Source organism: Ammospiza caudacuta, chromosome 1 (genome assembly GCF_027887145.1).
Source record: "Ammospiza caudacuta isolate bAmmCau1 chromosome 1, bAmmCau1.pri, whole genome shotgun sequence".
Taxonomy (NCBI): Eukaryota; Metazoa; Chordata; class Aves; order Passeriformes; family Passerellidae; genus Ammospiza; species Ammospiza caudacuta.
The window spans coordinates 114640663-114657919 of NC_080593.1; the positions used below are offsets into that span (position 1 = coordinate 114640663).

Genomic DNA, 17257 nt, shown 5'->3' on the forward strand with positions numbered 1-17257 from the left:
ATTATCTATCTCCAAACGCAGTGGGCCTGATTCTCCACTCTTGCCAGCAGAAAGGGGAATGTTACCAAAGTCAGTTGTTATTCCCCCCTCTCCATCTTGCCAAACTGTTAGGGGCTCCAAACACAACATACTCCATAGGTAGTTCTGTTCCATTGCTAGCAAATATCTCCTTGATTAATCATATGATCTTTATATTTTTTTTAAGTCAGTCTCCAAAATGATCACTAATGGCAGGTTTCAGAGGGAGAAAAATTCCCTCTTAAAACAGATCTTACTCATTATCTGCCACAGATTGTTGTTGGATTTCAAATAACCTTTTTCTTTTTTCCTCCCAGAAAACTCCCCCCTTGTAATTAGTGCTCAATTATGAAAAGAATTAACAACATAATTCCTGCTATTTATTTAGTTTTATCAGAACTGGTCACTGCGTTACTGATTTTTTTTTTTTTTTTTCTCTCTCTGCCTCTCTTCAAAAGAGCATGCAAACAGAAGCCTCCTTTTGGGGGATTTAATGCAGTCACTAACATGAAAGACAGTTTATTCGCACAGTTCAGTAGCTAGCACACCCTCCAGGTTCTTGGACTACCCTACCTTGGCAGACAGACTCTGTGGTTTGTTGGAGAGGATCTCTGCTGCTTCCCTGCAGCGGGTGGAAAGGTTCAGGATAGCAGCAGCTGCTGCTATGTGGGTGTCTTCACTACATTGACCGTAGCTATAAGAGTTGGCATGGCAAGGGCTCTGTGTGTGGGCGCTAGCACTAGGCAGCCGATTAGAAAATTTCACTGGATTTGAAAAATGCTTTGCTGTTGAAGAGAGATTTGATTAGCAATTGCATGTATGAAATTTTTCCCGTTAAATAGTTTCGCTTCGCAGACTACAATTTCATACATAAAAAAAAATATATATTCCAAGACTACATTTTAAAACAATCACTTTGCTATTGCCAGTAAGGGTTTGCGGCTTCAGAAACACAATAATTTAATTTTTCCTCGAGAAATACACATCTGTCAACAAACCTTTCTGAGATTTTTTACTCATATTTTACTTATCCTTAACTCAAGCATTAAAAACAATGATGTCAAAGGAAAGACTGAGCAAGCATTAGTGTGGTATCCACCGTGATTTGACCACCCCAATGGAAAAATGCAATTGTAAATGTACTCTTATAAAGGTTTCCTCTTGGACCTCTAATGTGCAAAAAAAAAAAAAAACAAAAGTGACTTCTCCAGTCTTAGCAAAAACAATACTGCTTACTCTACTTAGATGAATAAGTCAGTTACCTAAATAGCTTTGTTTATGTGGCTAAGGAGAACAAAACCAGGCTCTTGAATGAAGCAGAAAAATCAGATAAAAACATTACTTGTAAGGAACATTCAGTGCTAAGTGTTTTGTGGAAATATTTACAAATTTAAATCTACCCTTTAATCAATAAAAATAATTTGAACATACATATGATCTTTGTTTACAGTCTTTTGTTGGCTATATTTGCAATAATACACAGATTTATTAGGCACAGGGAAGTCAGTTGAAAATTAAGTACTAACAGGTGAACAGAAAAGCACTTTCACAAACAAAAGTGGTGTGTGTGGTTCCTTGTTTTCTTATTCATCAGCAGCATTTACTCTAAAACAGTTAGAGAGAACTCTGCTCTCTCTTCTGGATTTTGGAGCTTGAAATGGCATAAACTGTTGCAGGGAGAACACAGCACCATGGTTTCAGTTCTAAAGAAGCAATAATCACTTCTTTTGTCTGCAGCCCTCACAGTGTCCTACAAAGATAAACTCAGCAAAATCCAATTTCTCAGCCTACACCCAGATACATCAAGAACATTTCTGCATATGGCCATCTGCTCATTCCCTAAAGATCTGAGCCCCAAGGCTCTGTATGCCTTTGGATGTAGAGCTTTGGCTGAGTGCTTTCTAATGCTAAGGCAGAAGAGAACTCATCTTCCCTCAAACTTGGGATGCTCTGAAAGAAATGCTGGTTTATGTGCTTTGACTGGAGCTGAATGCTATATTCCATTTCTCTAAGCACTAGAGGCATCTCAGTAGAGCAATACATGAAAGCCTCATGATTCAGTCCTCCCTTTCTCTAGTGAAAATTAAAAAGGATTTATCTACCCTGCTGTAAGCACAGCGTTGTAGCACAAACAAGACAGTCTACATTTTTAACACTTACTACAATGAAATTTACATTGTGTTTAAAGATCAGAAAGTGCATTTTTTCATTACCTATCCTAAAAAAACCAAAAAAAGAACCAATCAACCAACCAACATAAAAATCACCCAAGGCTTTAAAGGGTGTATGTTTTGTTAAAAATAATCAAACCAACAAACAAGTTTACAAATGCAGAATCCACAGAGGGCTAATGATGGGCTTTTGTCTGGCTGCATATTTACACAGGACTCTGAACCCATCACTGCATAATCAGCTTCTTATTGCCAACTTTTGTATACCTGAAGAGTTAAATCAGTCACCAGCTCTTTTACTTTCACCTTTCCATTAAAATAATAGCTGCACATTGCAATCTTTGCAAGAACAACAGGCTGTAAACTTCAGTTCTGATATACTTCATACATAAATTTCATATATATGTATTTGCATTTGTATAAAAACATTTCAATCATTTTTTCCTTGAAATGAACCTGTGAAATAGACATACATCTGTGCAAAAGAGACAGCTAATAGGGAATATTCAATTTTACAAACAAAATTGGAAAATCTGCCACCCAAGAAGCTGGCAATGCATATATTTGCTTTCATTTAAGCAAGCCTATTTTTCAGGTCAGATAAATATCTACTTTTCATTTGCAATTTTAAATAGAGTATTTGTATATATACACACAAAACCCAGATACCTACAAACATATATGTGTGTTTTTGTGTACTCAGACATGTACACAAATAAATATAGAAATACACAAAATTTTATAAATATATAAAACATATATAACATTTTGTAGTATTACATGCATATTATATTATAATAAACTTATATATAAATTTATTCGTTAACAAATTTTTTTTGCTTTTCTGTTCACCTTGCTATGAATGGTTTTCTTTGTTGGAGTAAGTGGGACAAAATTTGTTTTCCTACTTTATTTTCCTTTTGGTCATTAACAAAAGAAAAGCCAATTAAAAAGTCTTTTTTTTCACATTGTTCTGGTTCTGTTTCTTCTGAACCCAGTCTTGGTGGAATGAAACATTTGTTTTCCATTTCCCTCATGGGAACAGAATTATTTGTTTATTTAAACTAAAGAATATTTTATAATGGTCAATTCAATGGCAGAACCTTGCCAGTGTTTCCCATGCAGATTCTGAAGAGCATCTGCAATAAACTTTCAGTGTTTGCACTGTGGTATCTCATTTTTACAGAGTAGTGCCTCAGAAAATCTGTAAATGATGCAAGAAGAGGAATCTTGATAACAATTTGACGCATTGAATATGACTGCACTATATGTATGATTTAGTACAGAAATATGAGGTACCAAGCCAAATTTACCCCAGGCCCACAATTGATGTAGCTGGGGCTCATGCTCATTAGGAGAAATAATACCAGTGTAGATTCACCTAAATGGTACCTGCAGTATCTTTAAAACTTAACTTGGATTTCTCTGTATTACAGTTCATTACACCTTGTGCAGACAGGTTCCATGGGACTTGTCTTCCATCCCATAATGATACCTCAATTTAATCAAGGAAGAAGGTAACAGGTAATATATAGAACATTCCTTTTACTCCTCTTTTCCACTGATAACTGCTTTTAAAGGAAACATTAAAAAAGTAAACATTGTAGTGACGATATTTAGTGTTTCAAAATTCTGTCTTTCACAATTTAGTGATTCTGTCTAACGTTCTAGACACACATGATTAAAGATGGTTTCCACAGACCTTTTTAGAATTCTAGAAGTTTGAAAGCAGAACAATCAAAAAGGAAAAAGAAATCATTGACATTTTGCCCCTTCTTCAATAGAAAATTGAATTTTGAGCTTACATTCAAGAAACTGAGGTGTTTTTCGACCTTGTGTCACAGGTGCTGTTGTGCGTTTGCCAAAGACTTGTGCATCAAAACTGGCGTAATCAAATGGGACTTTCCCAAACTTCTCCTGTTCTTTCCCCGGGGTGCCTCTGGAGGAAGCGACTGACTGTGAAGCTCTGTAACTGAACTGAGATAGCTCAGACTGCTTTGTTAAATTTGTCCTGCAGAGAAGAGAAAAAGAATGAAGGAGAAAGATGAGAATGTCTTTAAATAACATTGTCTTGAAAAATAGGATATGATTACATCTCACAATCCAAAAGTGTGCTATTGTCACATGCAAAAATTCACAAACTAAAAGATAGGGACATTAAAAAATGCAGTATTCTTTAATAGCAGTTTGGGCTACTTACAAGGAAGTTACTCACCGCTAGATTGCCATTTCCTTTAGTTCTGAAAATTTGTCTGGATTTTTTTCCTAGCTTTTAGTTTTTTTGGATCAGTATTGTTCTCACTTTACTGTGAATGAGTATGGTATAAATATAATATAAGATGACCTGAAATAATTGCTTGTGCTGTTTGGGAAGAACGAATGATTTATGGTGTGTTATTCCATTTAGTTAATGTTCAGTAACTACTTGTCTTTAGTAATTTCCTTAGGACTTTTCATATGTAGAGTTAAGGCATGTGCAGTTGGCAGACACATGGACATAATATTCTGTAATGGCTCTGAAGGAACCGTTAGAGCTGATCATGTCAATAATCCACAAATTAAAGTGTCCCCAAATAGACCTGAATATAATAGGTTGTAATGGTCATGGTGCCAATGATGTGCAAATTATGCGTGTCTGTAGGGTCCATATAACTCAGACAAAATACAATTGCACTAAAAAGTGTTTCTCCTTTTTGATGTCATTGTATAAAATATAAATTAAAGTAATTAAACCAATAAACTAAAAATAAAGAAATTCTATTAATTGTTCTGATCAGGTTACTTGTTTGGAAGTAAGATTTAATAGGATATATTTGGTTGCTTATCCAAAGATACACCTCTCGTCTTTAATGTCAGCCTCATGCACACGAACCAACAGAAAAATGGTGGTTTGTTTTGAGAATCAGATGGTTTTGCAGATCCTCATTTTGGAAAACTGGGTAACCACTGAAGCTGAAGTGGGTGAAAGATCTGAGGACCAGTCAACAGAGTTTGTGCATAGATAAGAGTTTGTTTGTTGGGAGAAACTGGTTTGTGAGGGGTCCTACCTGTGAGTCTGATCATGGCACTGCCCAGCTTTTGGAGACTCGAGCTGGTTCTTTTCTTGGGACATTGCCAGCTTTTCAGCTGCAGCAATTGGACAACCAGAAAGGCTGTTGAAAAGCAAAGGTGAAGAACAGAGACAACAAGAAAAAAACATTGAAATTAATTATTCTGCAGAGGAGATCTGTGCTGTTTTTCTGTGGAAACCAGTGACTTTGATAGTCTGTGCACTTAAGGGAACTGCTGTTGCTATTGCCCAGATTCATCTGTTTTTCAATCCTTAATGCAAAACTGTGAAATCTGTGTATTTTAGGTGATATATCTGGAAACTGAATCATGTAGGAGTTTTCCACAGTTCAGCTTTGATGTTTTGTGTCTGGCAAGTCACTAGTAAATTTTTTGACAAATGACATTTACTTTATCAGCTAAACCATGCATATAAGCTTCCTGCTGATTAAAAGGAAAGTGAATTTGGGAAAAAAACCCAGGGATATATGAGAGACTGTTACCAAAGAACACATTTTATAATTTTGAGTTGTGCTAGCTTATATTTTCCTGTTTGTTTTATTAGATTAGAACATGTTTTCTTATCCTATTCATGGGTTGCTCATGATACAGCTGATGTGCTTCAAAGATGACTAGGGATTTAAAACAGGGAAAACAAAGGAAAAATATCTGCTTGTTCCTTATATATTTTTATAGAAAAGCTATTCATATGTCTGATAAAGACTTACTAATTTTTGTATTAAAAGGGTATGATAAATTTTAATTTTGGTGCAGTAACAAATGAATCAATAAACAAAAAGCCCCAAAATCTCCACAGAAATTCAGATCAACAAAGAGAGTTGGTTTTGAAATTCTTATGTCACAAGTTTGATTTTAAGACTGACATTATATTTTCCCAATTTCAGCAGTATGATGGAATATACTGCTTCCAGCAGAAAGCAGTACTGACAAGAGCTGTGCTGACAGCAGTGGCTTGCTGGAGACAGAGAGTGGATCTCTGCCTCACCTGCAGTCCAGCTGTGATTCCCCAGCTGCCTGTCTGGAAGTCTTTTCTCAATTTTACTTTCTCTCCTGCAGGCAGCATGTTAAACAGACAGGAGTGTTCCAGGCAGGAAGATTGTATTCCTGAGGGTAATAATAAGTGGAGTTTTTAAACAGATTTCAAAATAGTTCACTTAAAATTTTCTGGTTTGCTAAACAGGAATGTGCCCTGATTGGAAGTTCCTGTCAATGGCTAGCATGTAGTGGTGCAAAATAAATGGGTTTTGGTTTCCATTGGGTTTTGCAGCTGTAGCAATAATAATGTATTTTTTCATTCCTTCTCCTTGTACATGATTATTTTTCAATGTGAGGACCATGATGAAATTGTAGCTTTAAATCTCATCTATGAAAATACTAGTGGAATTTGCCATCCTCTGTGCTGCAGCCATTTTTTATGTAAAGGAATTAAACACAATTATTTGGTTATAAATAATACAGGCTGCCCTTGCAGTTCATAGACACTTTTCAGTGTAGTACATAGCATCTATTTCCAAGATGTGCCTATCAATTTACTCCCGAGTACGCGTTACGTTTTAAGTGGACAGGAATTTTTCTGCTCTACCTTCGGTGTGTGTTGCGATTGCTGTTGACATGTCCTCTTCCAGTGCATCCTGGGGTAGGACACTTTAAAACATTTTCATGCATGGCAAGAACTAAACAGAAAAAAAAAAAAAAGTTGATAATAAAAGGCATCAGTAAAAAATACATATCTTTAAAAAATGAACATATCCTCTTTGAACTCAGATTCTCAATTCTTTCACATTTTTATCACAAAAGAATAGGGGAAGCAAAGGACCTACAATGCAGTGAATATGGTGCCTCCAGCATAAACCAGCTTATATTGCTGTGGTGAGGCTTCCCACATGCACAAAATTCTTTATACCGACTTCAAAAGAACACAAGTGGAAGTCAGCAAAGGTGTTGAATCATGAATCCCTTTATACACCACTAACACTGGAAAAGGCAGGTGACAGAGGAGCCCTGGGCCACACAGTCCATATTCCATGGAGCTGCAGTCCCTTTCTGTCCCAGGAAAGGAAATCTCTCCAGTACAGGAAGGCTGTTTATTCATTTTATCAGATATTTAGAGTATCTCCCTTTGAACATTACACCTTCTGCTCATCTGAGCTGTGCTGGAACTGCCTTGGACCAATCAGTAATAGTTCCAAGCATCGGCTTACACTCTTAGCAGCGATTACAAACTCTTGCCTGTATATTTCTAATGTCCTTGGATGTGGATGACCTTTGCTAAAACTGACAGATATGTCTATGTTAAACATAAAACATCTTACAGTATTTCACAAAAGCTGACTGTTCATTCCACAGGTTTGTTCTGCCAGGAACCAAATTCTAACTTCTTCTCTTTTTTTTCCCCCATTAGGACAGAGCACATCTAATTGGAAGTATGATAATTAACAAGGACTTGTTAATTTTAAGTTTTTAGGAAGTTAATGTTGCTAAGAACTTCCAAATGCAGCCTGCTTAATTCAGCAGATGTTTCCATGAATAGAGTTTAGTACCAGATTTAAAAAAGGGGAGAGCTACAGTTAGGAAGAGGATTTTGGTAAAGTGCAAATATCCTTTTAATTTGTTGTTATGCATATCACCACAAAGAACAATCTGACTAACTAGGTTGTTTAAGTGGATAGTTTCACATTAAGTTTTTGGCTTATTATGCAGCATTTCATTGCATCATGTTGCAGGATTACACACACACACACAAACACACACACACACACACACACACACACACACACACACACACACACACACAAGCCAATGTTATCAGAGCAGCACAGTCAGAAATAAGCAGGGAAATTCAGGCTAGACTGGGCATGAAAGGGTTAGTGTGATACTGTCACTAGACAGGGACCTGCTGTGGACCAGCACTGGGATGTACTGATGGAAATAACCCTTTGGAGCTCAGCAGCAAGGGGGATGCTAAAAACATCTCTGCATAAGCATGCCCAGGCCTCTCATCTGTTGGCAGTGAGAGCCAGCAGCCTCCGTGTGCGGCTGCGGCAAACGAGGCCTCGGCTCCGGAGCAAGCAGGAGATGTCTGTGCCTTAGCAAAGGTGTGAGAGAGCAACTTGAAGATTCATGGGACTGCAGCATGCAGGTCTGCTGGCAGCTTGGGAACAGGCTGTCTGATCTTGTTCTTCCCAGGCTACCTAAGGAGCCTGCTGCTGTTTGTAAGGATAATGCTACTGTAAGGAGCACTTGAGCTGCACAAGTGTGGGAAGCAGGGCTGTGCTGTGAGATAGAGGGCAAAGACGGGGTGATGGCTTCTTTCCCAGCCTCATCCTGCTATCTCATGCTGAAAAAAGGGGATTCTTCTCCAGCATAAGCACATACTACCCACAATACTGAGACAGATCCAGTCGTTCTTCTGGGCTGCGGGGTAGTGATACTCACTTTCTAGTGGCACTCTAACTTTATGTGGACAGCCTGAGAGACTGCGGTGGTGAGGGTACAGCCCAGTTACGTGCCCTGTGCCATCACATCCTGGGATGGGGCATTTGGTTTCTCTCTTTTCAGGCCTGGGTGAATCTGCAGAGAAATCAGATAAAGATTTTGTTTGGGTTTAGGCCCTGTCTGTGCTCAGCTGAGTGATCCTACCTGAATGATATTCTCTATTTTATACTTCAGATTTAATTCCTGTCCAAAGTTTTAACAGGGATGTATGCCACTGAAAGATCACTTCAGGTTTTCATAGTGTCCCTTAAGCAATTATTTCCCTCTCCCATTATGCCATTTATGTGCTAAATTATATAGCTTTAGGATTGCAGTATCATTTATTCCATTCAGAGCCTCAAACAGGACAGAAGCCACAATCCAATAAGCCAGAAAACTGGCAGCATGAGCCAACAGTAAGATCTATAAAGGAATAAATAAAAAAAGGAGAAACAATCTTTTGCTTTGTTAATGTCAGACTCCAGGAAGCTGGGACAACCAAATAAAAGCTGAGGTGTGAAACAAATAAACAAACAAACAAAAAGCATTTCAACCAGAAGCCATTCCTTAAATATCACAGATCTCTAGGCTGTAGGTTCTTTGTTAGGAAACTGAATACATGCCCCTTTACATTTGAGAGGCAAGGCAAGCAGCTCCCTCTGGTACACATGGCAGTGCTGCTTTGTGGAGCAGCCCACAAAGACGCTGAAAACATGGAGCAGCCGATACCCTTTCAAAGGCGAGGTCTCAGCCCAGCCCCACTGCTACCACTCTGTAACAGCCTCCCAAATTCTGTTTCAAGCACCTAGAATAGTGCAAGAAGCACTGGTCAGAAAACCTTTATTTGATTTCCAATGCAGGATCAAAAGTCTGGGCGAGAAAGGAATGATTTCTGGTCCAGGAATTCTCTTGTGAGAAATCTGGAGGAAGTGGCCGCATAAATTGCTGAGGATGGTTTTAGCTCCATCTGTGATTGGCTGCCAACAGCATTTGGTGCTGGGGGAGAAAACAGCTGCAGCCAACACAGGGAGCTGCCTCTTTCAAACTAATTTTTTCTGGACTATGAGGTAGGATATGCTTAGGGACAGAATCACCAGGGACAGCTGAGGGTTAAACTTACTGGCAAGTTTTTAGATTAAAAAAAATAAAATAAATAAATGGGGAGGAAAGCAAATAGAGTCAGCATTGTCAGGAGACCACATGCTTTTTAGAATCACTGCAAATGGAAAGTGCTGCAATAGTGAACAGAAAATAAAGAGGGACGCAGAAATATGATTTAGTGTTTTCTCCGGTAATTGGAAAGGTTTATGATGAATAGATTTTTTTCTGATCTAGCATCCAAGAGTGAAAATTAAGAGCTGATGGATTTGATGGTAGATTTTTTAGAAATAAAACCCAGTTAATTATATAAAGTGGCAAAATTATGAGCCCGATACAACATTACCTACAATCATGGTGTTTATACAACCCGAACAAAGCCTGGTATGTTTCTCCATGGGTATTACCTCTGAACTCACCTGGAAACCACAGCTAATTATAATATGAGGTAAATCAGCAAGGGATAGATTCTGCCATTCCTACATCGCTGCTCTTTCCTATGTGTGCTGTGAGAAAGTCACATTGACACCAATGTGAACCTGGCCAATACAGTTGCTCTCAGGGCAGGAAAAGATATTTATAAAGTTCCTGCATAAGCCAAAGTCATCTGAGCAAATAAAGGTTCATGTAGTACATGCAAGGACAGCTTAAGACATGCTAATGAAAACAGTGTTTGAGACACAAAAATGAGATGTCTGCATTTTCTTCCTTAATACTGCAGGAAATATTTTATAGTTGCAGCTCCTAAAAATGCCTGTCAGTTCTCTTTCACACTAAATGCTTCAGATAAGTAAATTACTATAATATTTATTTATTATGTCCACAGGGACTACTCTAAAGTTACATTAGAAATACCAAAGTAAATCGTTCATCAAAAGCAGAAATAACATCAGTGCTAGGGTGACCTCGGGATGTTTGCAAGGCCAAAAGGAAAAGTCAAAGGACAGATGAATGTATTGTTACTTACTACAGAAGGGAGTGTGCTTATAAAATGACATCTCTCGATGTTCTGTAATTATCCTCAATTGAGGAGTTTCATACAAGACAGCCCAGTTTATAAATCAAACCCAAATCTTTTAAGTCTCCACTTCTGAAAGCCTGATTAAGAGATATTGAATTATGTTCCTACGGGTTTGTAGGATATCACAAACCCTCAGAAACAATAAAGATTTTGGAATTTATTGGTGTTTCTGCTGATGGCAAATGAGGCAGAAGAGCATGGCTTGTGTTTTCCTGGCTCAAAATTGCTAGATATAGAAAAATGTAATGTTGATTGATGTAATATTGATTGATACCAATATACTAATACTATACTTAGTATAGTATTAGTAATACTATAATATAGTATATAATACTATACTATAGTATTATAGTACTAGTATAGTATTATAATACTATACTTATTCTTGACTATACTATACTATACTTGATGCTAATGAAGTAGACTGAACTCAGAAAACACATGGCTTAGGAATCAGTTGATATCTTTGGGAGAGGCCAATTTTTCACCCTAAACTTGCCCTTGGGTACTGTTTTAATGCCTTGTCTTTCGGCTGCTGAAACTTTGGAGGTTTGTATTAGCATCCTACAGAGGAGGAAGCAGAGGAGGAGGAAAAGGAGGAGGAGGAATGTCAGTGCCAGCTACACAGGCCTTTTAGTGCCCATTACTGATGATTTCACATAGCAGTTTGGCAGGAAGCCAAGTACCTAGCGTTTAACCTGGTTAGACGTGAGGCACTAGTGTGAAGGTACATAATTAACAAAATTACCAGCTAAATTCCAGATTCTTTACTGTTGCTATAAAACCCAGCTCAGAATCCTCTATCAGTCACGGGACAAATGCTTAAGCCAGCAAGAAGAGCCAAAAATACTTCCTTACGTTTGCTGCTAAATATCTGTCTCCCACCAATGTCAATAACTTTGGTTTGTCTCCTTTCCCCTGCTAGATGCTCCAGAAGAAACCTATCCAGTTCCTTGTAGGTGCTGTGGAACACATGCCCTTGCTCTGCCTGCAGAGCAATTGCTTGCTCTAGCAAACTCAAGTTCCCTTTTGTTTTGTCCAGCTCAACTGACACGTCTGTGGTTTCCGACAGGCACTCGTTGTCGTCTTCTTCACTTTCAGGGAAGAGATTCTGGATTCTCTTCTCGAAAGGATCAGAGTGAGGCTCCTGGGGTGCTCTTAGCTCTGTTTCTGAGTCGCAGAGTGTTTCACAAGGACCATATTCGACCTCTTCCTTCTTAATTTCCGGGACTTCCAGGATGCTGGGTTGATTACACTCTACGATATATTTCTGAGTTACATGGGGCTTTACACTAGTTTCTTCCGAGAAATTTGAAGAGCTATCCCACTCATTGTCCATAATTTCAGAGTTACTTTCATTTTCCTCAGATGAACAGTATTTTGGGTCAGAGATAGCAGTCTTTTCCTTTCCTTCAGCTGAGCTAATCAGGTAACATTCATCAGCATCATCACTTTCTGTTTTCAATGATTGAATGCCACTATCATTTAGATTTTCTGCCACTGCTTGACTGGGTGCATCTTTTGCTACTTTTCCCATGTTCATCAAAGATTTGGCCACGGCATCTTGATAGCTGGAGTAGTTGTCTTTTCTTTGACTGGAATTTTCTTGCCCACCCAAATGAGGGGTTTCCTCAGATGATTTTGTAGTACTCTCCTCTGTATGAGAAAAATAGGTAAGAGAAATATGTAAGAATAAATATTTTTTGTATCTTGTAGAAGTGATGTGGAGACATTGACTTACCAATTGCTGTTTCATTACTCAGAAAGGTACTCTGAAATGATCAAATTTACACCAAGGATCTGTTTGAAATGACTAATTGTAGCAGGATGAAAAACCCTTCTAAAATAATATATACTTTATATAATGTTCCAGGACTATAGGAGAAAAAATTATATCCCCATTTCTCACTGATATTTTCTTAGAACACATGCACACACACACACAGAGACATATATATGTATGTAAATATAATGCTCAATATGTTGATATTACATATGTACATATAATCTATATAACCTGCGTGCATATATATATATATATCTATATATATAGATAGATATATATGCACACAAGCACATTTTAAAATTCCTCTGATCTATTTTCACTTTTATTTCATCTAAGATTTCCAAATATTTTCTCAAAATAAACCCTAATTACTTTCCCCGTCACCCCGGATCCCATGAAAGACCTTGATGGAAAAATCCTCAATACTTCACAAAGGGCAAGATCCTGGTCACCATTGAAATTGCCACACTAAGTGATAGATCAGGTCATGCACAGGCAAACAGAAGTGGTTGTTATGTACAGACTCATAAAGGACTTGTTAAAGACACTACTGAAATGCATCCTGTCTTTATAAACATCTTTCTTCAGAAGAAAAGCAGCAGCCAGCAGGTAATAAAGGCAGCATGTAGGAGAGGTTGTCAGTGTGGAAGACAATATGCCTTTTGTATCTCATTTAATTTTTTATAAACATTTCCTCTGACAAGGACACTCAAAAATACATCTCCATCATCTTCCTTTCTGGTAATTATCTCTCTAAAATCAACACTGGTTTTGCCAGGATCAAGTAAATATTGCCATAGTAACTAAAAGCATTTTTGGATGAAGGGAAGAATTTAGTCACAACACTAGCCCCTTCAATAATGCTGATTATAGGGTACATTCTTTTGTTGGGATCTATTCAACATAAACTGAAAAATTTAACATTTTACTTCCTAGAAAGGAGGATGAATAAACCAGCATACACTATTTCATAAGATGTGTCTGTCCTTTCCTGAATCAGAACTCCAGGTTTAAATAATAAATTAAGCATAGCCTAAAATGCAAATTAAGTTTCTCTCAATAACACAGTGAGCTATTAAGAGAAAGTGTAAAGGGTTATGATAATTTTAAAGTATTATGAACTACAGAAAACAAATAAAAAGCATTTTCAGTGAATATGTCCAATTCATTGAACTATTCTCTCAATCCACTTAACTACCCACATGTGTACAATAATGATTTATAGACATTATACCTAATTATGCATATTTGGGCTGTGTTAGAGTGCCTAACAAAAGCTCTAGAAAGCAACAATTACCTCTGTTGCTTAGCTACATAGTTTAAAATATTCCTATTAAGTGCAGATTATTGTGGAGGGGAAAAGGGGGACAAAAATGCACATGTGCACCACAATGCATTTCACTTTACTGCTGCCAAACTGTTAGCATTTTGGGTCATTTCCAGTTTACATAATTGTTTGGTTCAACTGTTTGTTATATGTTAAAAGAAAATATTGATTAATTCTTATTCTTCTTCAGAAAATTGCACTCATGCAGGGAGGGGTGGCCTTTTGCACTGTGTGCATAAAGTTGTATTTAAAGAAGTGTCTGCAAACCTTCATGTAACTTTTTAGCAGCTGGTCTAGTACCACACACATTGCAGTATTCTGAACAAAGTGTGCCATCTTTTCACATCTCAGCAAGTAAGAATGGTGATTTGGCTCTATGAATAACTTTAGTCAAATGGGTTTCCATTATTTGCTCTTCTGCCATTTGGAAAATAACAGAATCCCATCAGTGGGTAATTTCAAAAAGGAACAAGATCTATCTTAAAAGAAATCTCCTGCCCATCAAAAGAAAACAAATCAGACAAAATGTTCAATGGTAAAAGGATTTTTTAGTTATTTTTATGTGAGAAAGATGAAAAATAATATAAGTTCATGATAAAAAAATTTTTGTTCCTTAAATAATCAGTGATTTTTAAAGCAATCTTTAAAAATTTGTTGTTGAATCAGTCTTAATGGTTCAGCTGTCCCAGCTCTGCTTTTTACATCCACAGGCTGTAAATTTACTTTTCAAATAATCAAAACTCAGCTTAGTTTACAGTTGCATCAATCCATGAACTGAATCATTAACTGATCAACTGAAAAGAATCCTGAGTTCATAATAAAGGGAGCAATACTACACTAAGAAATCCCAAGTACCTACATACCCAGACCAAATGTATGCTTTCACTGAAATTTTTTTGGTAGCTGGTAAAAATTATGCAAAAGATGTAAGTTGTATTATCACTGAACAAGCAGGTTGGAATATATTATGTTGGTATCAAAGAAATATTTTCGAAATCAAGTGGGATTTTTTTGTTTTGACTGAAGGTCGTGGTTTCCCTACTTTTTTATCAATGGATTTGGTCCAACAATTGCCCTTTTTTAAAAAAAGTTAGATAACTTAACCTAAAAAAGTTAAATAACTTAGGTTTGTGCCACAGAGTCTACCTTTACACCCATCATAGCAATTCCCCTTCATCAAATTCTTCAAGATGTACAGAGAACAGAAAAAGGGGAAGAAAAAAGATTCTACTGAGTGCAACTCTGGATGGTCAGGAACCAGGCTGAATCAACACAAAAAATTTAGCTAAAATCCAAATATCTAAAAAAAAAAAGTCAAAACAAAAATAACAAAACCCCAAGACATGAACAGGAACTCTTACTCCAACAGATTCGCTTCTGATGTTAGGAGCTAGAAACACTCCCTTCAGCCTGAACAGGCACTGAGAGGTATGGGATTTTTTCCTTGATTATTTTTTCTTAAAAATGTCACTCAAAAGACAGAGGCATTGTGTATCACCTTGCTAATTAATGTTCTGTTTGAAGATGGAGCTACCTTCTAGGCTTTCACAGCAATGGGATGCAGCCCTTTGGAAGAATCTCCTCCTAGGAGATTTACAAGTGACAGATGACTGAAAACTTTGCTGTTATAGAAGTGCTGCAAAGACATCCACTGGTTTTAGTAGAATCTGGAATTGACTCTTTAATGTGAAAGACATTCTTCTTCCTCGTCTGTGTGTTTTATAGTAATCATATCTATAAAATTCGTGGGGCTTGTTTTGTTTTAAGGGATTTCAATTTAGACTGGATAAATACACAAATAACTGATCTCAGTTCATGATAAAGTAATAGCACAGCCCAGTCTGGAAGGGACCTTAAAATACCATCTAGGTCCAATCTTTTGCTGTAAAGGGATCCTAGATTATATAATCTACCACCCTGCCCTTCAAAAACATTTGATAAGAAGAAACTGAGTGGAAAATAAATTATCTTTTAATTTTGATAGCAACCAGAAACTGAGTGACATTTAAGTTCATTCAGTTTACATATTATCTATGATTATCAATTTCCCAGTGCCAGATCGCATTCCTTTTATTTTAACATTTGCTGTGTGGAGGTGACTGCCAGTATATTCCTGATATCTACTTGCTTGTCTCATTAACTTGTCTGATTAACTATTTTGGCAGGAATTCTTAGACAATTATGTGAAAAAAACTATTTGGTTTCAGACTTTTTGTTCAATGTGAATATAAATATATAAAATATTAGAAAGGAATAGTAATCAAAACATACTATGGCTATATCTTTCTGCCCCCTCATCCTTGTCCATATTTTCCAGCATACACATTGTAGAAGTTGCTATAAAATGTTGGATGTGTTTGGCTTACCAGTGTTGGAATAACAGGTATAAAAGTGCTGAGTCTAATAATCATGTTAAACAGAACACACACAGCAGTCACACGCATGAAATTGCTTTGCTAAATGTTAAAGTCAACAATGTTTTGCTAAGCATCATTTTTCCCTCCTCAGAGCTCTATATATTCCAGTGAAAATCTGCTCTTCAGAAGTGTGTGGGATGGTGGTGGTCTTAAGCTTGTTCTTTCACAGAGGTGCTGGAGAAGCAGATGCTGCTCACTATCCAGCCTGCTGCAGTAGTTGTCTCTGGATGACCTGCATGGCATTTACTAGACCCCAGGAGAACTTATTGTACAAATAAATGGAAGTATGATGATTAAACCTGGACAGAAAGGCACCATTCCAACTCTCTTAGAAGTCAAACATGTCTTGCATCCTGTTTCAAAATACAGGGTTTTAATCTCCCTTCCTGTGGAATTCAAGTTCAAGTGGAGTTCAAGCAACTACCTGGTGTTGAGCTGCTTTCGAGGACACTGATATCTTCCTGTAACTCTGTCCTGTCTTCATTTTCTTCTTTGCATTCCAAGCTGGGGCTGTAGTGGCGGGGTTTCATTAACAGGGACTTCCTTTTGTTGACAGGAACACCTGATATCTGATCTTCAGCTTTTCTCTTCTTAGCCATGGAGCATTTGTAGGCACTGCAACGATCAATTGCCAGGGACAGAGAAAAAATGGGAGAAGTGAGGAGCAATCTGTTTTAAAAATAGCACCATCCTATAGTTTAATTCAAAGTATAAAAGTGAAGATTGACAAAATGGGAAATCACTTGCAGTTTCAGCAAATTATGTCTAGCAGATATTTAATTTTAGCTCAGGTACTGAAAGTCCAGGCCACAGGCAAGTGTTGTTTCTTTTCACTGGTGCCAAAATCGTTTTGGGAGAAGGAGAATGAAGAGTATG

General features: G+C 37.3%; 1 protein-coding gene across 1 annotated transcript in view; it reads right to left on the minus strand.

Annotated features, from left to right (window-relative positions):
• ST18 (ST18 C2H2C-type zinc finger transcription factor) overlaps window positions 1-17257 on the minus strand; it is a 72989-nt gene that overhangs the window by 31561 nt on the left and 24171 nt on the right. Inside the window, exons 4-10 of the mRNA XM_058808707.1 lie at window positions 16806-16996; window positions 11710-12507; window positions 8694-8828; window positions 6841-6931; window positions 5237-5341; window positions 3995-4200; window positions 592-803 (exon numbers count right to left, since the gene is read on the minus strand). Coding sequence (XP_058664690.1) covers window positions 592-803; window positions 3995-4200; window positions 5237-5341; window positions 6841-6931; window positions 8694-8828; window positions 11710-12507; window positions 16806-16996 — 1738 coding nt within the window. The remainder of the gene's footprint in view (window positions 1-591; window positions 804-3994; window positions 4201-5236; window positions 5342-6840; window positions 6932-8693; window positions 8829-11709; window positions 12508-16805; window positions 16997-17257) is intronic.